The following is a 27,017-nucleotide window of genomic DNA, read 5'->3' on the forward strand; positions in this document are numbered from 1 at the left end:
TTCTCTATTGCATCTGTGTATGGTCAGGCTCCTCAGGATGGCTGTTCTCTTGTTCTGTGTATATCCCCTGCCTGACCAGTGGATATACACCTACACCCAACTCACAAGATGGAATTACATACTTGTCCCAGGCCCCAGCTAATGACTGTTCTAGCTTTAGGTCAGAACTCCACTCCTCTTATCAAAGGGGTGGTGGGGACTGGGTCCCTTTGGTGGTTTCCCTGGTAACTGATGAGCCAACTTGGTACTATTTCCCCCTGTGGTCTCCCCTTCCCCCTAAGCAAAGGTGGCTGCCATGTCCTGCTGGCTACCCAGCACACATGGTGGGGTGCTGCCCCAGGACCTTGCTTCAGACGTGTAAGCTCCCCCATCCTTTAAACCATTGACATCTCTGTCACTGACTGTTTCTCCAGTCTAGAGGATGGTTGAGTACAGGCTTCTTAGGCCTAAGAGGTGCAAGCCAATACTCTATTTTTCAGATAAACTTAATTAATTTTTATTGTTGTATATTTAATTTTACTGATACTTTCTTTTGTTCCCTCCACCTTGCTGATGAACCCGTTTAGTGAGCTTCTTGTTATGATTATTATTTTCTTTAATTTTATGTGTCAACTTAACTGAGCCACAGGATGCCTAGATACTTGTCAAACATTTTTCTGGGTGTGCATGTGAGGATATTTTTTAATAAGATTAACATTTAGATTGGTTGACTGAATAAAGCAGATTGCCCTCCCTAATGTGGGTGGAACTTGTTCAATCAGTTGAAGACCTGAAATAGAACAGAAGAGCTGACTTTCCCATGGGTAAGAAACCCCTCCTTACCTAACTGCCCTCAGCAGGAATGTTGGACTTTTCCTGCCTTTGGATGCAAATTGAAACAGCTCGTCTTGGGTCTCCAACCTAACAGTTCTCAAACTGGAACTACACCATCAGCTCTCCTGGGTCTTCAGCTTGCTGACTGCAGATTGGGACTTCAAGCTACTATTACTTCATGAGGCAACACCTTATAATAAATCAAATACATAAATGTGTATATTTATAATAGATCATATATATGTGTATGTGTATATATATATATATATATATACACACATATGTCTATATAGAGATGATATACACACACATATCCTATTGTTTCTCTTTCTCTGGAGAACCCTTACCAATATAGATTTTGGTTTTGAGAAGTGGATGCTACTCTAGCAAATGCTTGAAAATGTGGATGTGGCTTTAGAACTGGGTACAGGATAGAGGCTGGAAAGTTTGTGGTGAATGTTTAAAAAAGCTGAGATTGCTATGAAGGGACGGTTGTTGGCTGAAATGAGGATATTGAAGATGCTGGTTAGGGCTCAGAAAGAAAAATAAAAAGCACTAGAGAGAAAATTTTCATCTTCTTAGAGAATACCCAAATAATCATGAATAGAATGCTGCTTGAAACTTGGATGTTAAAGGTTTTCCGGTGAGGTCTCAGAAAGAAATGTGAAACAGGTTTTGGAAAATGGTGGAAAGATGCTTCTTATTATGAATTGGCAAAGCACTTGACTACTTTGTATTCTAGTGTTTTGTAGAAGGTAAACTTTGTTAGTAATGAAATTGGATGTTTAGTTGAGGAAATTTCTATGTGAAGTGCTGGAGAAGTTGTTTGGTTCCTCTTGAGAGACAACAGATGAATTAAAGAAGGAATTGTTAAGCCAAAATGAAAAAAAAAAAAAAATTCCAGAACTTAAAAGATTTGGGAAATTCTTATACTCACATTGCAAAAATGAGGAAGTTTGTTCATGACGGAACACCAAAATAAAAGGTTACCCAAGGTGTTATAAGCCATCTCAACAGAAGCAGGAAGAATGAGCCCCGAAGTGATTCAGAGACCCTCAGGGCTGCCAGTCCTGGCCCAGGTGCAGCGTGCAGCGAGACGGCCTCTCCTCTGCCATCGGCAGAGCTCCGAGTGCTGCTCCCTGCAGGGCAGTGTGAGTGAGGCTGCTCCCCAGAACACGGAACCAAAGAGCATTATTCTCGAGCTTTACGATCTAGTGGAACTTGGCTTGCTAGGTTTTGGACTTGCTTGAGACTTATCAGCCCTTCTTTTCCTTTTGAAAGGGGAATGTCTATCCTATACCCATCCCACCATTGTATTTTAGAACAAAATAACTTGTTCCACAAGTTCACAGCTGGAGACAAATTTTGCCTCAGGATGAATTGAATCTCACCTATATCTGATTTAGATGTTTAGATGAGACTTTGGACTTCAGATATTGGAGTTGATGCTTGGAATGATTTAAGACTTTGGGGCTTACTAGGATGGAATGAGTATATTTTGCATGTGAGAAGGACATCAATTTTGTGGGGGCCAGTAGTAGAATGTTATGAACTGAATTATGCCTCCCAAATTCATATTTTGAAACCCTAATCCTCAGTGTTACTGCATTTGAACTAGAGCCTTTGTAACTAAAGTTAATTGAGGTCATAAAAGTATCCTCATCTGATAGGATTAATGCCTTTATAAGCAAAGGAAGAGACAGATCTCTCTGTCTCCACATGCATGCAGCAAGGAAAGGCTATATGAATACACAGAGAGAAGGCAGCCCTCTGTAAGCCAGGACGAGTCCTCACCAGAATTCGCTAACACCTTCATCTTGGACTTGCCCGCCTCCAGAACTGTGAGAAAATAAATTTGATTAAGTCAACCAGTCTATAATACTTCGTTATGGTGGCCCAAGCAGACCAACACAAATACTAAAACTTATGTTTAGTTTTTGTTTCTCTCTTTTATTTCTTTGCTGAGACTGTTTTTTTAAATTTGTTTCAAGCATGTTTGTAATTGATCATTGTGGCATTTTATGGTGGCTGCTTCAAAAACTCTTTGGCAGGTAATTCTAACGTCTCTATCATATCTTCCTTGACATCTATTGATTTTTCAAAAAATCCAGTTTGATCTTCCTGGTTATGATTAGGACATATGTGTTTTTATTGGAACCTGGACATTTTGTGTATTTTATGACACTCTAGATTTATTGACACCTTGTGTTTTGGCTAGACTTACAATCACTGCTCTGCAGGGAAAGGTACAGCACAGCCTTATTACTGCCAGGTAAGCTTCCCCTCTGATGCTGGGGAAGACTGGGGGCAGGAGGAGAAGGGGACGACAGAGGATGAGACGGTCTGATGGCATCACCGACTCGATGGACATGGGTTTGAGCAAGCTCCAGGAGTTGGCGATGGACAGGGAGGCCTGGCGTGCTGCAGGCCATGGGGTCGCGAGGAGTCGGACACGACTGAGCAACTGAATGGAACGGAGCGGAACTGAACTGAGGCTTCCCCTCAGCTTCTGTTGACAGAAGTGGGCCTGGGTTCTGGCTGCTGCTGGGTAGATACAGGAGCTCAGGCTCTGTACCCGTGTCCCCTGACACGGGAGGGGGGCCTTGGGGTGGTAGGCGTCGGAGCCTCCACTGAGCCTCCTGTGATGCAGCCCCAGCAAGTATCAGCAGGACTGCTCCTGCTCATTGGTGGGGGTCCAGGCTCCCCTCGTCCTCTCGCCCCTGCAGAGAATGGGTTCTGTGCTGCCCTGCCCCCTCAGGCTGGACCTGTCTACATACCTGCTGAGGGGAAAGCCTAGCTCCCCACTCTCTTTGGGGGCCTGGGTTGGGGCAGGGCAGCATCTTTTCTGTGGTATTTGGCTGGAGTCAAGTGATTATTTTCTGTCTTTTTTGAAGAGAAGCCCCTCCCTGCATCTAAGTACCAGCTCCTCTCTGGGGCCCTCCTGCCCTTGTTCACTCTCCATTGCCTTCAAGGGGTTATGTTTCATGTGGTGTCCAAAGTTAATATTTATTACCTACTAATAGCCACTCTGCCATTACTGGCAGGGAGCTTCCTTTATTTCTGAGGGTTTCCTTTAAAATTAATTTCCTTCTATAGTTCCAAAGGGATTTGGGGGATTAGAAGTAAGTATGTATGATGAACCAAAATTAAGTCGCATGGGAATAAATCATTTTTTTTTTTTCAAATGCCATATAGAGATAGCACATACATTTACTTGGGGAAAGTAGTATAATAGAGACTCTCACCAGAATTTACTGCCGTGGGGTGGCTGTGCACATCAGTAGTTGGGACAAACTCTTCAAAAGATCCCTAGGGCACCTCATTTAGGAAACACTGAGTCATTATGGCAGGCACTTAAAATCTTGCCACTCTTTGCACCTGAAAATTGCGCTATTCATTTGATCAAAGGTAGAACACTAAAAGTCAAAGATTGTTATTTTTCATCATTATCTAAATAAATTCAAGTCAATGTGATGTTCAGATTTAATGGCATTGATGTGCAGGGCAGGCAGCACAAAGCAATTTTTGGTGAAAGAACGTATGTGAGCTTTTAACCCTGCTTCATATCATCTCATATTCAGCGATTCCCCAACTATGGGTATATAATTTATCATATTCAAAGCTAAAATATGCATCTAATAGGACCTCTTCATTTCTACATTCAACCAAACAAAAAAAGATCAATTTTTATATATATATATATATATATATATATATATATATATAAATTTGTGTATACACAAATGTACTCATTTCTTTAACTTCATAGACAAAATCAATATAAACATTTCTTGAACTCAGTGGCGATACTGAACTCTCATACCAAATTTCTTTTTATCTGCCTGATATTTTAAAATTGGTTTGAAATAGATGTGATCACTTATTTATATTTGCTGTTACTACCATTACTATGATATATAAGGCAGCTTAAAAGATTTTCCTCATCAGCTCAGGACTAGTTTTAAGAGGAGAAATACTATTCAGTGAAGTGTTTTTCTTACTTTTCTTTTATCTTTTGGATTTACTAAAAATAGCTGCTTGGTCAAATAGCTCACTTCTACCCTTGGCATCCAAGGCTGCAGAGGCTAAATGTGATAATGAGTTTCAAATTACGCAATCTAACAGCTCTCTGCTGTTAGGAGACAAAGCAATGCAGACAGTCGTCATTATTCTGATGAGCCACATGCTCTGGCTTCTCTCAGGCAGAAATGAATTAACATACATTTCTCTTATTGTTATATCTACTCTCAAGAATTCAAACAGTTACTGAAATTAGTCCTGGCTTCTAGAGCTGTATTTCCCAGTCTATAAGGAAATTCCTTAAAGATAATTCAGTTCAGTTCAGTTCAGTCACTCAGTCATGTCTGACTCTGCGACCCAATGGACTGCAGCACGCCAGGCCTCTCTGTCCATCACCAACTCCCGGAGTTTACCCAAATCTGTGTCCATTGAGTTGGTGATGCCATCCAACCATCTCATCCTCTGTCGTTCCCTTCTCCTCCTGCTCTCAATCTTGCCCAGCATCAGGATCTAATGGCATGGCTTAAATTTGGAAGCAAGTGCTTATACAAATCAAGACTATTTAGCGAAGGAGGAAACGGTCCTTTTTTTGTTGTTCATTTTATTTGTGAAGTTATGCCTAAGTATTAGACCAAGTGTCATGAGAAAACATCTGGATTTATGAAAATGTATTCTGAAGTGGACATGGACACTATTCTGGTGGATCTCCAGTAGACAGAATTTCGGGCCGTCAGGGGTAAGTGTCATGAGGTCAAGCTGTTCGAGTTCAGACATGTGAGATTACAGTGCTGCTACTGCCTTGGTCATGCCAGGACGGAGCGACTCCGCTGGTCGCGGGTGTCTAGAGTGCAGGTTTCAGAGAGCCTGGTGTGGGGCCTCAGAGACACGGTGAAGCTTTGTCTGTGCTGTGCGTTCGTTGCCCTTGACCATCCAGCAGCGGTGTCGGGTGTGGTCTGCCCTCCGCAACTGTGAGGTACAGTGGGAGACAGGCGTGGCCAGTGTTCCAGGAGCTAATGCTGGGCAGATTAAATAACCGGGTGAAAACCCTTGTGAAACTGAGGGCCGTGTAGGGAAGCTCCTCATGGGGTCATATTTTGAACTGAGCCTGAGGGTTTGGATGGAAGAAGGCATCATGGATAAAGGATCAGTTCGTGGAGGCACTGGACACCCCCCTTTGGGGAAGAGACAGGGCAGCGTCACGGTTCAGATGTTGTCATTGTTGTCCAGTCACTCAGTCATGGCTCTTTGTGACCCGGTGCTGTTGTTGTTGTTGTCGTTGTTATACGTTGTTACTGTTTAGTCGCCAAGTCAGTCCCCATGGACTGCAGCACGCCAGGCTCCTTCGTCCTCCACTGTCTCCCAGAGTTTGCTTGAATTTGTGTTCATTGAGTCAGTGATGCCATCTAACATCTTATTCTCTGCTCCCAGCTAGAAAGGGCCTTAAATTCCAAAATGTAGAAATAGAGCAGTGATGTGAAGTAAGAGGAGGATGTGCTGAAGTCATTGTTTTGGAAGTGAAAACAAGTGCTTGGAATGTCACGAAGCAGTGGAGGTGATGAGAGCTGAGAGCAGGGTTGTGGCCGGTGTGAGAAGTGGATTACGAGATGGGCTCTAGGCCCATGTATGAGTTAAAGACAGCATCGTGGTTTAAGACCAAGTGACTTGCAAAATACTATTTTCTATGAGAAATTGGAAAGTGATTGGAAGGAGCTACTGGTATGAATGTGTAAAAAGCTAATTGGTTTATGAAGGGGACAGGAAAGTGTGTGGAGGGGTTTGATCCTCATATTCCTGGCCTTTGACCTGCTTCCCTCTCTTCTTCACAAAGGAAGCAGCCCTTCTACTCTGAGGGTGACAGTCTGTTTTCTTCCCTGACTTGGTTCCACTCAAGTCTATAGACACAGACAGCATGGTCTCTCAACTCTGCCTCAGACCAGCAGGTAGTCAGTGACCCCAGGTAATTTTACAGAGACCCAACTGTGGGGTGGTGATGGACCATTTGACTAGCAAATCTCACTCTTCCACTATTGCTTTCTGGGTAACAAAGCAACAGTGTTAACTGTTCATCTCCATCTGCAGAGAGCTGCACTCACTTCTTAGCTGATTCTGGACAAGGAAAGAGGCCTGGCAGAGCCCCACTGATCTCATTGGCACCTGCTTGATTGAAAGGAGGGATGCGGAATGTCTCATAGGTCATTAGAGATCATGTATCCACAGACATTTACGTTTTACAAAGTTTCTCATTTAGATTATGGAATTGATGTGTCATGTGTTGATTTGGTTTTCGGTTCAGGAGACTGACTGGGCAGTTGAAGACAGGTGGGTCACACAGCTGATGGTTGAAGACAGGTGGGTCACACAGCTGATGGTTGGTGAGGTCCCCTGGGACAGGTACTCTGCCTATTCCTACCGAAGTTTTAGAAGAAGGAGGAACACTGAGGACACGGTGTCAGAAAACTAAAATCCTATACATTTTGTAAATCATCACAATTTTAATTACCTCATAACCTGTATTTCTTCTAACATAGGCAGTAAACGCCCAGAGCAGAAGAGGTTTCCTCGCTGTCTTGTAGCCTGTCACATAAGACTCACCAGCAGTTCCCACACACTTGGTTTGCTTTTGATAGACAATTAGAAAGTGAATTCATGTACAAAGATCTTCTCATGAGACTGAATTTGACAGCAAACAAAACTCCTATCCAACCTGTGCCTGTGTTCCTTACAGCTGCTATTTACTCTGGATCTACTGTGTATCAGGCATATGGTAAATACTTGATTGTCATGAATTCATGTGACCGTGAAGCACCTCCAGATTGTTTCTCTCCATCTGCAGATGAGAAAGCAGAGCTTAGAGCATAAAGAGGTTGTGGAAGGTCATCCCACAGTGAAGGTCGGGATTATGCCAAAATGTTCCTCTCATAGTTAGACAAAAACTCGCGGCTTCTAAAAGGCTTTGTAAACAAGGGGTTGATGTGCCATTGTGGCCTTTAATTCAGGATTTGCAGCACCAGAAGAGCACAGATAGGAAATGTCAACCCGGGAACAGAGCTGCTCAGGAAGCAGTGATGAATTGCCAAGTTGGCTGTGGGTGAAAATGTTTTGAACCTTCTTGCCTAGCTCTGCTGATGTATAGTTGGAGGAAGGCAAGCGTTATGTTTTTGGTGCTCTAAATCATGACAGATGATGGTGCCATGGCAAACTTGATGGCCTCGTTTACTGTTGTACCAGCTAAGAGATTGGCTGCCACGCATCTGACACAAAGAGCAGAATTTAGTGCTGCTAAATGTCATTGATATCAATAGGCCATTTAATACTAGCAGTTTGAAAAACAAGAGGATATGAATTATTAGTGAGCATTGTAGTTGACATTCATGCATTACTTTGTGATTTCAAGTAACTTTTATCTAGTTACAATTCTCATTTTCTGGGGTCCTTATTATAAGATAAGTGGTATAATCCACCCCACCCCATCCCCATCAGCAGTGGAGAAAGAGGCCTGGAGGCCAGTGAGCCTGCAGGTAACAGAGGCAGCCTCTCCTCAGCCTGAAGCACAGACCGGCTTTCTAGGTCTGCATGCCCCTTGGCCCCAGAACTCAAGGACAGCCACACCCAGTCCCACGGAGAGAGTCAGGACCGTTGCCCAGCCACACCCAGTCCCACGGAGAGAGTCAGGACTGTTGCCCAGCCACACCCAGTCCCACAGAGAGTCAGGACCATTGCCCAGCCACACCCAGTCCCACAGAGAGTCAGGACCATTGCCCAGCCACACCCAGTCCCATGGAGAGAGTCAGGACCATTGCCCAGCCACACCCAGGCCCACCGAGAGAGTCAGGACCATTGCCCAGCCACACCCAGTCCCACAGAGAGTCAGGACCATTGCCCAGCCACACCCAGTCCCACGGAGAGTCAGGACCATTGCCCAGCCACACCCAGTCCCACGGAGAGTCAGGACCATTGCCCAGCCACACCCAGTCCCACGGAGAGTCAGGACCATTGCCCAGCCACACCCAGTCCCACGGAGAGTCAGGACCATTGCCCAGCCACACCCAGGCCCACCGAGAGAGTCAGGACCATTGCCCAGCCACACCCAGTCCCACAGAGAGTCAGGACCATTGCCCAGCCACACCCAGTCCCACAGAGAGTCAGGACCATTGCCCAGCCACACCCAGTCCCACAGAGAGTCAGGACCATTGCCCAGCCACACCCAGTCCCACAGAGAGTCAGGACCATTGCCCAGCCACACCCAGTCCCACAGAGAGAGTCAGGACCATTGCCCAGCCACACCCAGTCCCACAGAGAGTCAGGACCATTGCCCAGTCACACCCAGTCCCACAGAGAGTCAGGACCATTGCCCAGCCACACCCAGTCCCACAGAGAGAGTCAGGACCATTGCCCAGCCACACCCAGTCCCACGAGGAGAGTCAGGACCATTGCCCAGCCACACCCAGTCCCACAGAGAGTCAGGACCATTGCCCAGCCACACCCAGTCCCACGGAGAATCAGGACCATTGCCCAGCCACACCCAGTCCCACGGAGAGTCAGGACCATTGCCCAGCCACACCCAATCTCACAGAGAGTCAGGACCATTGCCCAGCCACACCCAGTCCCACAGAGAATCAGGACCATTGCCCAGCCACACCCAGTCCCACAGAGAGAGTCAGGACCATTGCCCAGTCACACCCAGTCCCACAGAGAGTCAGGACCATTGCCCAGCCACACCCAGTCCCACGGAGAGAGTCAGGACCATTGCCCAGCCACACCCAGTCCCACAGAGAGAGTCAGGACCATTGCCCAGCCACACCCAGTCCCACAGAGAGAGTCAGGACCATTGCCCAGCCACACCCAGTCCCACAGAGAGAGTCAGGACCATTGCCCAGCCACACCCAGTCCCACAGAGAGTCAGGACCATTGCCCAGCCACACCCAGTCCCACGGAGAGAGTCAGGACCATTGCCCAGCCACACCCAGTCCCACAGAGAGAGTCAGGACCATTGCCCAGCCACACCCAGTCCCACAGAGAGTCAGGACCATTGCCCAGCCACACCCAGTTCCACAGAGTCAGGACCGTGTGCCCAGCAGTCCGGTCTGTACCCTGCCACAGCTGCACCTCCACGACCCCAGAGCTCCCACATCCCCGCATCCTAGTTGGCTTCTCTCCAGGCCACCCAGGCGGGCACCCTCTCCCCTCCCGAAAGCCTCATTCGTCCCAAAGGCCCCCCTCTTCCCCATGTCACCTGCTCTTTGCTCTCTCCCCATCTTCCTCAAGGACACTGGGCATTGAGTAGGTAGCTCCGCAGGTTGAGGGAGGAGGGAAGGTGCAGGGGAAGCATCGTTTTCTGTGCTCTCTGCTCTGACACGTTTTGCACCCAGTCATCCTTGGCTCTCAGAACTGCCCAGGTCACTGAGACCTATTGCCCCAATGTTTGCAGTCCTTTCTGAGCTCTGGGATTCACGTTTGCCAGCCAGCTCACATCTTCCAGGGGTTGTGGGGGCCCCCATACTTCTTTGGGGCAGGGGACAGACTCACAGCCTCTGTGGTTTGTGGGTTGGGGCCGGGATGAGGGGTGCTGGTGGGACATGGGCAGCCCTCCTCCGTGTGAACGTGGCCAGGGTGGGGCCAGCCTCACAGAGCAGCAGCCCGGCCTTCCCTGGGGCACAGGCGCTGGGGAAGGATGGGGCTCAAGACAGCAGGATGCAAGTTGCCTGTGCCAGTCTGGGGACAGCGGGGAGCCTCATCACCGTCCACCACCCACTCCACACTCAGCCCCAGCCAGAACCCGGCGTGGCCACTCTGCTCCAGTCCATGTCTCAGGCCATGGCCCTGCAGTCTTCAGGGTGCTGTACTGTGTGAGTAATAGAAAGAGGGCAATCTCACCTTGTGTACAGGACACTCAGGGAGCCATCAGCATAAGCCTGACTGTGTCTGTGGCCAGACACTTGGAAAGCAGCTTGCCAGGGTGGAGTGCATCATCAGCCCCCCACGCCACCCCGGCCACATGCCCCCCAACAGAGAAGGGAACTTGCAGCAGAACGCACTTGTGCTGGAGGGCTCAAGTGCAGCCCATGTGAAAACACACTTCTGTGTTACCTGAGACTTGGAAGGTCATGGACTTTAAAAACACATGACAAGAACACTCAGCCTCCACTTGCTGTTCCCCTTCAAGTGTGGCATCCCTGGTATCCCATTAACTGGTGAGCACTCTGCTCTATTTATGGCGTTCTGTTTGATATCTTACTAATACACATATGGCACTGGAATCGTGTCACTAATTCTCAGGGTTCTAACTCCCCCCTCGCCAAGGAGCCTCCTGAGAAGTTGGGTTCCCAACTCTGGGAGCTGCGGCTTTTCTCAGAGACAGGACGCGCTGGGTTTTGGAACCATGTTGAATAACACACTGAGGGGAGAACACCCAGTGAAAGAGGAAAGTGATGCAACTTCACTGGAAGCTGTGTCCGGCTAGAGCACTGTTCTGCATTGCCCTCAGGTCATCATTAGCAGCCAGACACACACTGTGACTCGGAATGCTTGGGGTGCCCATCTGGGCCCATATGAGGTATGGCAGCTCACTCACACATTCTCTGACGGGATCCAGCGCTGAGCTGGACGGGCCTTCGTGCTTCCTCTCGGGACTGCATGACACACTCAGCAGCAACCGCCAGGAAGAGGGAGCTTTGAAAAGACCAGGTTTATCACTCAGAGATCTCAGACAGCACATGGCACAGCCAGACCACACAGCACCGTCACGGGTAAGGGAGAGAGAAGGGACACAGACGTGGGGCTCTGCCTTCACTGGGGCCCAGGGCAGGGTGCTTAGGCTTTCACCAGTTCCATTTTTATTGGCAAACTCAAAACGTAAGAAGGGGAATTCGGTGTTCTAACTAGGGAGAATTGGGGTCCTCAAGCGGTCAGTTATCTAGGTCACCTTGGGTTTTCCTGAAGGGGAACTGCATGGGTGGGTTGGTCCTTTATCTAGTGGAGTATCTGGGAACATGCTCATGTGAGGTGAGTGCCTTTTAAACAAGGGCCTTGGCAATCAGCAATTGAAAGCTTGGTGCCAGGCACTTAACACTACAACTAAAAAAAGCTTATTATCAGTCACTGGCACTCCAGAGACCTACATACACATCATGGCCCTGGTAAAAAGATTCGATACCTAAGATGTGATGTCACCCCAATCTAAATCTGTAGATCCAGTTCAGGTCCAGCATAAATCTCATCAGAATATTTTGGGGAAAGCCTGATTCTAACATGTGTGTGGGTGAAGATGAAAAGGGAACTCCTTGCTCTTCCAGCTGCTGGTTTCTCGAATTCTACACTCTGTGTGGTTAAGACGAGGGGCTTGAAACAGTGATAGGAAAAGAAGGCAGAACAGACAATTCCACAGAGAGAGTCTGTGCCCGAAGGAGACCTTACTTGTCAGAACAGGCCCTGCAAGGATGTGGGTGGGAGGAACTGCTTAATGATTCTGGTGGCAGCACAGAAAATCTCATGGAGAGGGTGCGATTGGATACTTATAAAGGAAAATATGTGCAGAAGTCAGCTCCCTGTATCAAGGCCCTAATGGTTAAAGATGGAGCATTCCAGCTTTGATCCTAAATGTATAACATCAGGAGGGCCTCCGAAATAAGATGCAGAGATTAAAAGGTTGATAAATTTAACTCACTTAAACTACCATTTATCAAAAAAAATTTTTTTTTAAGTGAGCAAAGTGATATAGGCACAACTTGAAGAAGACGTTTACAACACATGGAACCAAAGAATTATGTATATCAGAATATGTAAAGAAAACATGATTCAAATGGGTAAAAAACACAATCAGATTTTATGAAGAAAATATAGGAAAAAAAATTTTTTGTTTAGTGATGTCTGTAAAACTCCAGAGCAAACAATGCACTGATCATGTGATTTTCGTCAAGTTTGGAATAGAATCTGTGGGGGGAAAGTGAGTTCACAGAGGGCCTGGAAGTTCCCTCTGTGTTAACTCAGTGTTTGCTCCATACTTGTTTGTTTTATTATTTTTCAAATATTCAGTTCAGTTCAGTCGCTCAGCCGTGTCTGACTCTTTGCGACCCCATGAATCGCAGCACACCAGACATCCCTGTCCATCACCAACTCCCGGAGTTTATTCAAACTCATGTCCATTGAGTTAGTGATGCCATCCAGCAATCTCATCCTCCATCGTCCCCTTCTCCTCCTGCCCTCAATCCCTCCCAGCATCAGGATCATTTCCAATAAGTCAACTCTTCGCATGAGGTGGCCAAAGTATTGGAGTTTCAGCCTCAGCATCAGTCCTTCCAGTGAACACCCAGGACTGATCTCCTTTAGGATGGACTGTTTGGATCTCCTGGCAGTCCAAGGGACTCTCAAGAATTTTCTCCAACACCACAGTTCAGAAGCATCAATTTTTTGGCGCTCAGCTTTCTTCACAGTCCAACTCTCACATCCATACATGACCACTAGGAATGCTCTTTTACACGTAAATCAAGGATACGGGTAGTGATGTGCACCAGCAGAGAAACTCGCACACTGGTAGGAAGGAGCACTGCTCACCACTGACGTGACCCTTCTTCTGGCACCTTCTGTGGAGGCCTGTGGCCACACGTGCACCCCTGCCTGTCTGCCCAGCAGTGGCTGCACAGGGCCCATGAGCCGTGCACCAGGCCCTGGCTGGTGGCATCCCAGAACCTGCCGTCCCGCCCGTCTCCGGAGATGCCTGCGAGGCCTCCCTGTAAGGGCACACAGCTCTTTGTGTCTGGGGTCAACGTCAGGCAGGGAGCCAAGGACACAGGCTTGTGCAGCAGGCGCTGAGTGCTGTGTGTGGCAGCCGTGCAGATCCACAGGCTGTGGTGTGTGGGTTCACCATCGGGGGCCTCGAGAGACACAAGGTGCACTCGCGCGTGCGAGTTCCTTCACTCCAGCCGCTCCCCAGGAGCTGCTCATGCATAGGCGACCCCAGCTGTCCCCTGAAACCTGTGACCCAGGTCCCCAGCAGCATGCTCCTGGTTCTCCCAGGGCAGGAGCCACTGTGCCTCCCAGCGTCTGGGCCCTGCAGTCCCCTCCCCTCCACCAACACACACTCCAGCTGCTGCTTCCCATGATGTCCGTGTGCTGATGCCCCACGATGTCACCTCCTCACCTCCTCAGACTGCCCCCTGAGAACTGCACCTCTCCCCTTGGCATAGCGTCTGTCTCCCTGTGGCACTCACTACTACCTCACATATAACATGTTCATGTATATTTGTCTCTCTCCTCTGGGAGACAGTCTTCTGTTTATTTTCCATCCACCTGTTATAGTGTTCTGCTACCATGATGTTATCACAAACTTAGCAATTTAATTGAAACAATGTATTTATTAAGCAGCCTTATTGTAGTCATCATTTTATAATATATACATGTATAAAATCATGACATTGTACACCTTAAACTTATACAATGACATGTGTCCATTGTATCTCAATAGTTAAAACATTAAAAAACAGAACAACACTTGTATTATCTTCTAGTTCTACAGGTCAGACAGTGAATCTGCCTGGGGTCTCAGCTCTGGGTTTCGCATGGCCAGAATCATGGTGTCGGCAAGGCTGCCCTCCCTTCTAGAAGCTCTAGGGACAAGTCCACATCCAGCCCCTCAGGCTGCGGGCAGGATTCAGTTCCATGATCGGCAGGTTGAAGTCTCTGTTTCTTGCTGGCTGTCTCCAAGAGTCATTCTTGCCCATAGAAGGGCTACCCCCATGCCTTGGGTCATGGCCCCTTCCTACACCTCTAAAACCAGCAATAGAAGTTGAGTCCTTTCTTTCTTCTTCGAATCTCTAGGAGCTGGGTCTCTCTGACTGTCCTCAACTTGAGAAAGTTCTGTTTTTAAGGACTAAAGTGGTTATACTGGGGCCACTGGGAACATCTAGGAAATTTCCTGATTTTGAGGCCCATTTGCACAGTGCCTTTTGCAATGTAAGGAAACAGTCACAGACATGACACCAGGGTTAAACTTCCTGCTGCCTGCGTCACCTGCCTGCCAGGACAGTGCAGACAATCAGACAAGTGCCTTCTGCAAAGTGAGACCTTTAGAGGAGCTGATGTAGTCAGCCGCTGCTCCAAGTTGTTAGAACCACAAACAAATGGAGACCAGACATGAAAACTCACTGAGCAGACAACCAGCTTCGTCCTACAAATGAAGCTTAATTTAGCTTATTTTGTAAGGCTAACTTGAACTCTAAGAATTAGAAGCAAAACTTAAACTGTTTCCCAGGGTTGATGTGAGGTAACTACTGACCGATTCTGTATCACTTAAGAAAATTCTAATATTGTAAGCAACCACTTTGGATAAACCATCAACTCTTTCCAGCTACACAAGCTGCGTTATGATAGTGTACCTCTGAGCCTCAGTCCATGCTTTGATTTGAGTGCTCCGGGTTTGCAGACTGTCTTTTTGGTGTGTGCACAGTGAACTGACTCATTGCTTCTTGGGTGATTCATCGTGTTTACTTTGACTCTTAATGAACCATGGACAAGGTGCTCTACGAGTTACACCCTGACGGAGCTCTCGCCAGCTCCATTGTAACAGTGGACAGCAGGCATTGTTACTGCTGGCCTAAGAAGCGGGCATTGTCACAATCCCATTCTCAGGTAAAAGCACTGAGCACAGAACAGGAGGCTTGCCCCAGACCATGGAGCTGGGAGAGCCTCAGGCCCTGTGGTCAGCCCCTGCACAGTCCGTGGGAAGCACCGGGCCTGACTTCTGAGCGCTCAGCCCTGTAGAAACGAGAAGGGCTGCGACCGCGTAGCTGTCTGCCCTGGTCTGCCTGCCTGTGCTTTCTGTAGGGCATCCCACTCTTCAGTCATCCCTGTCACTACTTTTATAAACATGTGTGGTTGTGCCAGGCTGCAAACGGTTCCAGGCTTGCACCATTTTCTGTCCCCTGCCATGCAGACGCATATCCTAATTCCGAAGTCGTCTATGTCTGGACCAACGGCACCGCCAAGTCAGTGGTGGTGGCAGAAGACGGCTCCAGGCTGAACCAGTACCACCTCATGGGGCAGACCGTGGGCACGGAGAACATCAGCACCAGCACAGGTAGTAGCCCTCCTCTCGCACACCCTGCGCGGGCACACGCCCGGGGAAGCCCCGGCTCTCGTGAGCCACAGGGAGCCACCACGTCCAGCCCTTCCTCCAGCGCGCACGGAGGCACAGCTGTGGCGTCCCGGCACTGAGGGTCACGAGGGCCGTTAATCCGAAGTGCGTTTGCCCACATGTGAGCATCAGTGACCCGGGGCCCTGCTTATGTAACAGTCCTGCCGAGCACCGCCAGCGGCAGCCTCTGCAGCAAAGTCAGAGAGCTCCCTGCACATCCTCCCGTTTACCTGCTCTGCTGTTTCCCTGTTTGAACATTTCAGGGATTTCCCCAGGGGTTGAATTTTGGAAATCACAGTGAGCTGCGTAGAAATAGCCAAGGCCTTTGTGGGTGCAGTTAACTCCCACAGGCACCGGGCGGGCTTGAACCCGCAGGGCAGCACAAGCCTGGCTTCACCTGATGCCAAGTGGGCAGGGTCTCCAAAGGAACACAGTGCATTCCTGGCCTACAGCGACATGTGGTGTCCTCACACCCCAGCCCCAGTGGTCACAGTCACCAGCTTGGCTGTGAGCAGGGGAGGGCCCTCCAGGGTGCCAAATGGCAGGAGAAATGTGGGACAAGGATGGAGTGAGTCCTGCTTGGAGCATGAGTTCTAAGCCCCAGATGGTCCCCCAGTCAGCATCCAGCATCGCCCTGTCAGCATCACCACCCCTGGGAGCTGGCCGGAAGCAAGGGACGCACATTGCAGCCTTCCACTCCGTGCCGGTCCACTGGACAGGGCTGGTTCCTCGGAAAGGGCCTGGCAGGCCTGGGAAGAGGCTGCTGCGTTCAAGGGAAAGGAAGAGTCAGCAGGCCCAGTTTTACGGGAACAAGTGGGAAGGTGGCATGGCTGCAATGCTAGTAAAGAGTGCTACTGTTTCATGTCATTCTGTGAACATTTTTCAATGGGATTCCGCCCCTATTTGCATTAGAAAAAATGACCTTTTTTGAATGTTATCTTATATTGCTATCCTCGACACAAAAATAAAACAGAACGAAAAGAACCATACAGCAAAAGAATTTATAAGTAGGAGAGTCACTTCAAATCCGAATGCAAAGAAACAGAATGGCGATTTCCCTCTTCTCAAGCACTGAGAGGCAAAATCAGATCATGGTAAAGATGTCTTTGCTACTAACATAACCTCCCTCTCTCTGTCCCTGTCTCCTTCTGCGGGATGGAGCCTGTTCCCCTCCTCTCCCCTTCCTGGGGCTGTGGGCTGGGCGTGGTGCGTTTCGACCCTGCGGGAATTGTGGTCTCCTCTTCTGTAGGGAGCAGGTTTTGCCACACGTGACATTAATTCGTGCTGTGAGGCAAGGCACATAGGGACACGTGCACAGCTGACCTTACTGAGCACTGGGCTTTGATTCCAGCAGCGAGCGTCCACGTTTCAACCAGTTTCAAATGTCTCAACACTGTGCCCGTGCTGCAGTCTGACCACCTCAAACAGATGGCCCCATCTGGGGTCCACATCAGCAGAGGCCCCCGACCCTCCACCCGCGTCCACAGTTCTGCCAGGCTTGCTGGCCACACCATCTGATTTTTCCAATCAGTCAAAGGACTCTTGTCCTCAGATCAACTCAGCTCTGCCTTCACGTCTGGAAGTTTCCTTCCCGTCTCCCCAGGGAGATGCAGACTCAACACAACAAAGGATCCCATCTCACCCTCTCCCCCTCTAGCTGCCTTGGCTCCTTACCAGTTCACCGTCAGTGCAGCGTCGTTCTCCGCGATGAAGGGGAGGTCGGCGCTCGCCTCCCACACCACCAGGCAGATCCAGAGAAGGCACTGGGGCATCGCCGAGGAGACACCCTCGCTCTCCTTGGGAGGCGCGGGAGCTCGGCGCAGTCAGGACCCACCGCCTTCTGGGTCTGCTGCCTCTCACCCCCAGCCAGGGGCACGGCGCTGAGCCTGTGGGGGCCTGGAAGCCCACCACCCCTACCAGCCCTCTCTGGCTGGGAAATGATGAAAAACCCTCCACCCGCGACAGGGCTCTGTGATGTCCTGAGTTGTATGTAGAGAGGCTAAATCCTGAAATCCCGAGGGCAGTAGCAGTGAGGGGGGCAGGTGGAGAGCGGCACAGATTGTATCCAGGGATTAGGAAAACACACAAATCTGATTTTCCCCAGAAAAGCATCCGCCAGCAGAGGCTCTTCAGAGGCTGGGGGTCAGGAGACTCATAAAACAACCAGCCTCTCCTTCACCCGAACAACACGATTAAATGCTTGTCCAAAGAGAAGGTGGAGAGAAGGGAGACTCCCGAGCAGACTGTGACTCGGGGCAGGAACCACAGGGCGGGACTGTAGGGCTTCCTTTAGGTGGCTGACCGCACAGACTTGCTTATTTGCAGGTGAATACACAATCATGACAGCTCATTTCCATCTGAAGAGGAAGATCGGGTACTTTGTCATCCAGACCTACCTCCCCTGCATAATGACCGTGATCTTGTCACAAGTGTCCTTTTGGCTGAACCGAGAATCAGTTCCCGCCAGGACAGTGTTTGGTGAGTGTACCTGACCCAGGCCTGCAGACTGTGTTCTGCCTAGCCTAACATCCCAAAACAACAGCCTAGAGCTGCCTGTCTATTCTGTGGCCTTGAAAACAAATTCAGTCTTAAGGACTAGATTTAGGGCTGCTTTCTGAACGAGGATTCAGAGCAATTTGATCATCGTTTCCCTCCTGAAAAGCCTGCCACCAGTAGCCTGGTTTTTTTGGGGGGGTGGGGGGTGGGGCAGAGAAGGACAGTGTTTTTGAAATCTCCAGCAATCTCTTACATGAGATTTTGCTACAATATTTTCACAAGTCTCATAAAGTACTATTTTCTATGTTATCAGGCAATTTTCCTTGAAATATGCATGCCGCTTCAAAATTAACTCCCAAGTTGCAGTCAATATGTTGCATGTGATATGATAGTAATAGGTTATATATATAAAATATAATATGATAGTAATAGATTATATATATAAAATATAATACATATTACTGTGTATATGTGTGTGTGTGTGTTAGTTGCTCAGCCATGTCCAATTCTTTGCGACCTCATAGACTATAGCCTGCTAGCCTCCTCTGCCCATGGAATTTTCTAAGCAAGAATACTTGGCTGTTGCTTTCTCCAGAGGACCTTCCCGATCCAGGGATTGAACGCAAGTCTCCATTGCAGGCAGATTCTTTACCACTGAACCACCAGGCAAACTCTATATATTGCCATATGTATGTATAAATATGGGCTTCCTGGGTGATGCTAGTGATAAAGAATCCACCTACCAATGCAGGAAATGCAAGAAATGTGGGTTCGATCCCTGGGTCCGGAAGATCCCCTGGAGAATGAAATGACAACCCACTCTAGTATTCTTGCCTGGAAAATTCAATGGACGAAAGAGCCTGGCAGACTAAAGTCCACGGGACCACAGAAATTCAGAAACGACTGAGCAACTGAACAAGAACAACAAATGTGTAAATAAACACATATATGAGATATATGCATATATGATATGTGTGTATATGTATATATATGTATGATAAGAATCTAGAATATTATCTGACATCCCTGAGACATAAATCAAGTTTAGCCAGATCCAGCTAGCTGGTACCTTGACACAGCAGACGTGATCCAATGTTTAACTCTTACTTGGAAGCTCATTTCATCAAATTCAACATTAAAAGTGATTTCATGGGTGAGTTGTAATGGATATTCACATCATTCTAAACTGTAAAGTACTGTTCCCACCTCAGCTCTTCCTATTGTACTTTTTCTTCCAAAAAAGGAAAGGTGCCCTGCATTTCCTGCCAAAACTCCTGTAGGTGGAAGAAGCCGGGGATCCTGGAGATTCCCAGGAAGGGCCCAGGACTCCTCCTGTGCAACCAGCTCTCTGCCTCCAACCACGTGCTTCATCTGCCTCATCTGGTTTAGCATCAGGAAGGTGTGGGGGTTGGCTTGTGGCTAGACAGTGTTCCCCCAGCTCTTTAGGAGAACATTAGTAGGTGGGCAAGGAAAAAAGTTTGGAGAATGCCTTATATTCCAGTCTGCTTCCTCATAGAGATTTTCACCTAGTGTTAGGACGTTAAAAGACTCAAGGAGACACAAGAAGCCTGTTTAAGGTCACACACAGAGCACTGCTTTCTATCACAATGATGAAATGGATCTCTAAGAAAAATCAAAGATGACCACTGATTTCTCATTAAGCGTCAATTCCATGCACAGTGCCATGTTCAGTGAGGGTATGTAAATATCTCTGAAGGATGACACTGAATGGACACTAAGCTGCTATGACCAGCAGCAGCAATACACTCTTTTGATGCTGTTTTCTGGGGCTGTCCTAATACAGTTCCTCACACTGAGGGCTTAAGCAATAGAATCAACTGCCTGGAGTTAACTGTTCTGGAAGCTACAAGTCCCAAATCAGCAGAGTTGGTTTTCTCTGAAGGAAGGCTCTGTGTCTGGCCTCTCTCCTAGTTTCTGGTTTTTTCTTGGCATGTGGCAACATAATTCTGGTCTTCACATGGGGTTTTCCCTGTGTGTGTGTGTGTGTGTGAGAGAGAGATACCAATCATATTGGATTAAGGCCTACCCTTGTAACCTCATTGTAACTTGATTACTTCTGTAATCACCATATTTCTAAGTAAGATCTGGAAAGTAATTCTGAGTTGTAGAGATTAGGACTTCAGCCTCTGAATTTGGGGAGAGTGGCACACAGTTCCACTGGAACAGCTGCATTGCACTCACACCCCATGCACAGATACGCACCCTTATGCAAGCAAAACTGTGAGCTTGTGGAAACTACATGGGCTGTAAGTGTTCAGCAGACCTGGATCCTAGTATTGGCTCTCATTTGCCAGCTGGTGAATTTGAGCGCATTACTAATTTTAAATCTTTAAGCTCCTCACCTGCCAAATGTGAATATTGACACCCATCCAGAATGTAGCTTAGGTCAGGGGCTGGCCCCTAGCAGACGCCCAATAAAGGCTCAACAGCTCCCTCTGAGGACCTAGACTTGCTGTATGCTCACTGCAGATGTCCCTAGAAGACAAGGCAGATGGCTACAGGCATCTTACACAGCAGCCTCAAGGTGACCCAGATCTTTCTTAGAGGGAGCGCCAAGACCTAGATTCAGATGTGGCACTTCTCTTGCACTCGGGTCCTCAGAGTCTGCAGGCTCCGTTCGTCCATGTGAAAGCAAGTCTGCTGCATGAGTTTTCTGGAGCCCACAGTTTGTCAGGTGCAGTGAGTCTTTGTGAAGTGCTTCCCCAGAGCCGGGGGGACGTCCCTGCCCATCTCAGCTGGACTTCTCTGAGGAACACAAAGATGCCCCAGTCTCCTAACTTACCCGTGTTGGGCATCCGCTCTCTGCAGGGTCAGGTCAGGACAACAGGGACGCAGTTAGGGCCTGTGTACAAATCAGACCCGATCCCTGCCTGCCTCAATCTATATTCTAGCGAAGGAGACAACTGACAAGATAAGCAGACTAAGCAGTATTTTAAATGAACGTGTTCTGCTGTGAGAATCGTACAAAGAGGAGAGACCTGGGCTGAGAGACTGTTTCTGTCTCTGTCTCATGCTGGGCTGTTATGCTGGGGTCCGGTGCTAGAGCTGACCCTTGTTCCAATTGTCCCCCCTTATCATTGACCAGGGGTGACCACAGTGCTGACCATGACGACCCTCAGCATCAGTGCCCGGAACTCTCTGCCCAAAGTGGCTTACGCAACAGCCATGGACTGGTTCATAGCCGTGTGTTACGCCTTTGTGTTCTCTGCGCTGATCGAGTTTGCCACCGTCAACTATTTCACAAAGAGAGGCTGGGCCTGGGATGGAAAAAAAGCCTTGGAAGCAGCCAAGATTAAGGTACTGACTTCATTTTCCTCCTTACTCCAGAGAAAACAGGCCGGATTTCATGTCCAACCATCAGACCAAATGTTTCTCTTCCCTACATCCCTCCCCCTGAAAAATGATTCCTTCGCTTATATTCACGGACCTTACAAAGTCTTATAACGGGTCCTGTTTTAACTTTATTTTCAGTCACCAGCTTCATTCAAGGGAAAGATCTGACTTCATGTGGATGGTTTGGGCTTGTTTATACTCAGGCCTATTACTTTTGATGAAGTACCTTCTGTCTGTTCAGGGACTACTTACCCAGTTTTGAATTACCCAGTTGTTCTGCTCTTTCTTTTGCCACTTCACCATGCAGTGTGTCTTCTGTAAGGTGGCTGAAGGTCATGAAGGGAGCATTTGAATTATTGAAAGCAACACAACCGCAAACACACCTGATTCTACTCATGAGATGATCTGGCTTGCTTAAACGAGGCATGAGTTATTGTGGGAAGCATTTTTCTGTGCAGAGCAATTAAGTGCTGAGTATATAGAAAGAGATTGGTGCCTGAATCTAAAAAATATTTGAAGAAAAAGGTTGTGCAATATTCCAAATTGAACCAGGTCCTTGGGGAAAAGAAAATAACATACATGGAAGAGAAAAGAAATAGCACATGGTAAAGCGCTAATTATACCATACATAAAACAAACGAGCAAGTGAGAGATGAGAGATGAGCAGGCCAGAGTTGTCAGAGCAGACTTGAATGTGAAACTCCATCTGTCCTTTGGAAATCATCACGAAGGCAGTCCTGGAAGGCCTTCCTGAAGACTAGACCCCAGACCCATGATGGTGCCTAGATAGTTTGCTGCTGCTGAGGGCACTCAGGGGTGCACACCCACAACAGTACAACTGGTTTTTTTTTTTTTGCATTCAACACAGCTGTTCTTTTCTTACGAAAAGTCCAAAGTTTTGACTTGACCTGGCCCATCAGATTCTTCCTACTTCCAAGCACCATGAGTCCACTCCCACGCCGAGGTTTCAGTCATGAAAGAAAGACCTGCTTCCAGGCCCAGTTCACCTGTATGGAGATGGAGGAAGGGGCCCTAGTGGGCCCGTATCAGGCCCCTGAGGGCAGGAGGGGAGGGGAGAGGTGCCCGGGCAGGCCTTGACAGGCGCGAAGCTCCCAGATGGGTGTGTCTGGGGGAGGTGACGGGGGCAGGGGCCAGCTGAGCAGAGCGGGCGGTTGGCAGAGAGCTGGGAGAACACCGCAGAGACAGGGGGCTCTTGACTGAAGGGTCCCAGTAGGCAGAGCCACGGGGATGTTCGTACACCGACAAGCCTGAAGTCTGGGGAGAGGGGCTTCCCGGCGCTGTGTTGCCGGGAGGTAAATGTGTGCTATGGGCCTGGTGAGGGTCAACTGGAGGTGGCCCCCTTGAGTGGGGCAGCCAGCTGGGAGGTGTGGTAGGAGCTGAGGCGTCAGGCTTATGTCTGTGAGCCTGGGAGGAAGGCAGAGTGGCAGAGAGGCCCTGAATGTTGTCAGGTGGGTTGTCATCATCGTCAGCCACCTTATTCTCCCACACACGGCCTCCCTGTCCTTCCCACTCATCACAGGTCTGGACACAGACCAGAAGGGAGAGGAGGGCTTGGAGGTAAAGTAGCTTGTCTCACTCCAGACGAGCACTGATCTCCCAGAAGACTGCGTGTTGCCCCCAGAGGTGTGGAGCAGGGGGTCCCATGCCCCAGGCCAGTGGAGGCATCAGGGTATCTGCAGGCATCCCGGCCAGCAAGCCATACTTTAGACGTGTGGTGAGCACGAATAAGGAAGTGTATCATTACTCTTTTTGCGTGAACTGGCTTTTACTTATAAGCGGAGAAAACTTGAACACCAATCTGTTTGCCATCATTACCTGTTGGGGTCTTCAGAGTTGGGGGTGCCAGGCAGTTTTTAGGGGTGAACACCTGTGAAAGGATAGAGGAAAAAGTTCAAGTTGACTGTGAAGGGAGTGGTCTGCTGGCCACTGTGCCCTCAGCTGGGCAGCAAGTCTTCCCCGAAAGAGCACCAGGGGCCCGTCTCCAACCACTGTGGCGGTCCTAAGGCTCGTGCGCTGCCTCCCCCAAGCAGGACTCCCGCTCCTGAGACCACCCTTCTGTCCTCCAGTGTCTGCTCTGCCCTGGTTACCCCAGGACATGAAGGCTGCACAAGACACTGACGGACCTAGTCTGTCAGGCTGGCGGCAGCCCCGCACGTGTGCACACAGAACCACAGGGTCCGCAAAGGGCCCTCCTGGAAAGCTGCTCACAGGCCCTGCTCTGCCCTGAGGCTCATGGTCATCCTCGCCTTGGGCCCGGGTTCTCATGCTCCCTGGGGCTGGGTCTGTACGCGCACTTACTCAACCTCACTTTCCACCGTGGCTTCCTGCTCCCTTTCCATGTCCTTCCTCTCTGCTTTTTACTTTTCACATATTTTTAACAGTTAATATATTTTCTTTTCTGTTTTAAAACTAGAGTCACCAGGCTGTGCACTATATTTCCTGATCTTATTTATTTTATAACTGGAAGTTTGTACGTTTTGACCACCTTCATCCACTTTGCTCCCCACCCTACCCTGACCTATTTGGATCCTACGTATAAGTGAAGTCATACGGTATTTGTCTTGTCTGATTTATTTCACTTAGAACAGTGCTTTCAAGGTCTATCCCTGATGTAAATAGCAGGATTTTCTTCATTTTTAATGGCTGAATAGTATTCCACTGTGTGTGTGTGTGTGTGTGTGTGTGTGTGTGTATTAGTATATAGTATAAGGATTCCCTGGTGGCTTAGCAGTAAAGAATCCACCTGCAATGCAGGAGACACAGGATCAATCCCTGGGTCGGGAAGATTCCCTGGAGGAGGAAATGGCAACCCACTCCAGTATTCTTGCCTGGAGAATCCCATGGACAGAGGAGCCCGGTGGGCTACAGTCCATGGGGCTGCAAAAGAGTCAGACACAACTTAGCAACCAAAGTGCATTCATATATATGTATATTCATGGTCAGTCACTTCAGCTAGGTGTATATGCATATATATGTGTGAGTGTGTGTGCATTTTGTTTATCTGTTCGTCTATTGATGGATACTTGTTGTTACCAATCTTTGCTATTATCTTGCATGTGAAATTCTAGAACAAGCAAAATAGTTTATGGTATTAAAACCCAGAATAGTGGTTCCTTTTGCTGTGGTGAGGATGGAAATGGACTGGGAAGGGGCATGGTGACCTGGAGTGCTGATGGTGTTCTGTCTTGATCACCAAGACAGAGAAATTTAATTTAAATCTCATTAAATTTAATTCAATGAGACTGTGTTAACTTGATAAAAGAACAGAATTTTTCTCAACATTCTGTCATGAGAATTTTCAAACATGTGGAAATTTTGAAGAATTACAGAATGAAAACCTCTACTATTAACTTTACAATGCTTGTGTCTTCACCACCTATCTGTCATTTATGTCACTTAACATCTGTCTATCCTTCATCCATCCACCCCTCCTCAGTCCGTCAATGCATCTTAATTCTTGATGGATTCAAAGTGAATGGTGCATTTCCCACTATATACTTCAGCAAGCATATCACTAATTAGAGTTCAATATTCATTTACTGTTTGATTCTTTTGAAGCAAAATTGACAGTGTGAAGTCCACAAACACTAAGGGTACTCCTGAGAAGGCTTGACGAGCGTGCTCACCTGTGTAACCCAAACCCCTCACCTGTATGACCCAAACCCCTCACCTGTGTAACCCAAACCCCTCACCTGTGTAACCCAAACCCCTCACCTGTATGACCCAAACCCCTCACCTGTGTAATCCAAACCCCTCACCTGTATGACCCAAACCCCTCACCTGTGTAACCCAAACCCCTCACCTGTGTAACCCAAACCCCTCACCTGTATGACCCAAACCCCTCACCTGTGTAACCCAAACCCCTCACCTGTATGACCCAAACCCCTCACCTGTGTGACCCAAACCCCTCACCTGTGTGACCCACACCCCTCACCTGTGTGACCCAAACCCCTCACCTGTGTGACCCAAACCCCTCACCTGTATGACCCAAACCCTTCACCTGTATGACCCAAACCCCTCACCTGTGTGACCCAAACCCCTCACCTGTGTGACCCAAACCCCTCACCTGTATGACCCAAACCCCTCACCTGTGTGACCCAAACCCCTCACCTGTGTGACCCAAACCCCTCACCTGTGTGACCCAAACCCCTCACCTGTATGACCCAAACCCCTCACCTGTGTGACCCAAACCCCTCACCTGTGTGACCCAAACCACTCACCTGTATGACCCAAACCCCTCACCTGTGTGACCCAAACCCCTCACCTGTGTGACCCAAACCCCTCACCTGTGTGACCCAAACCCCTCACCTGTGTAACCCAAACCCCTCACCTGTGTGACCCAAACCCCTCACCTGTGTGACCCAAACCCATCACCTGTATGACCCAAACCCCTCACCTGTGTAACCCAAACCCCTCACCAGTGTAACCCAAACCCCTCACCTGTGTAACCCAAACCCCTCACCTGTGTAACCCAAACCCCTCACCTGTATGACCCAAACCCCTCACCTGTGTAACCCAAACCCCTCACCTGTATGACCCAAACCCCTCACCTGTATGACCCAAACCCCTCACCTGTGTGACCCAAACCCCTCACCTGTGTGACCCAAACCCCTCACCTGTGTAACCCAAACCCCTCACCTGTGTAACCCAAACCCCTCACCTGTATGACCCAAACCCCTCACCTGTGTGACCCAAACCCCTCACCTGTGTGACCCAAACCACTCACCTGTATGACCCAAACCCCTCACCTGTGTGACCCAAACCCCTCACCTGTGTGACCCAAACCCCTCACCTGTGTGACCCAAACCCGTCACCTGTATGACCCAAACCCCTCACCTGTGTGACCCAAACCCCTCACCAGTGTGACCCAAACCCCTCACCTGTGTGACCCAAACCCCTCACCTGTGTAACCCAAACCCCTCACCTGTATGACCCAAACCCCTCACCTGTATGACCCAAACCCCTCACCTGTGTGACCCAAACCCCTCACCTGTGTGACCCAAACCCCTCACCTGTGTGACCCAAACCCGTCACCTGTATGACCCAAACCCCTCACCTGTGTAACCCAAACCCCTCACCAGTGTAACCCAAACCCCTCACCTGTGTAACCCAAACCCCTCACCTGTATGACCCAAACCCCTCACCTGTATGACCCAAACCCCTCACCTGTGTAACCCAAACCCTT

General features: G+C 48.7%; 1 protein-coding gene across 9 annotated transcripts in view; it reads left to right on the top strand.

Moving 5' to 3' along the window:
• GABRA5 (gamma-aminobutyric acid type A receptor subunit alpha5) overlaps positions 1-27,017 on the top strand; it is a 95,755-nt gene that overhangs the window by 66,500 nt on the left and 2,238 nt on the right. For all 9 annotated transcript variants that reach the window (XM_070478121.1, XM_070478117.1, XM_020914544.2 and 6 more), the window contains 3 exons: positions 15,761-15,904; positions 18,287-18,439; positions 21,564-21,775. In XM_070478121.1, the coding sequence (XP_070334222.1) occupies positions 15,761-15,904; positions 18,287-18,439; positions 21,564-21,775 (509 nt within the window). The remainder of the gene's footprint in view (positions 1-15,760; positions 15,905-18,286; positions 18,440-21,563; positions 21,776-27,017) is intronic.

Source organism: Odocoileus virginianus, chromosome 16 (assembly GCF_023699985.2).
Source record: "Odocoileus virginianus isolate 20LAN1187 ecotype Illinois chromosome 16, Ovbor_1.2, whole genome shotgun sequence".
Lineage (NCBI taxonomy): Eukaryota > Metazoa > Chordata > Mammalia > Artiodactyla > Cervidae > Odocoileus > Odocoileus virginianus.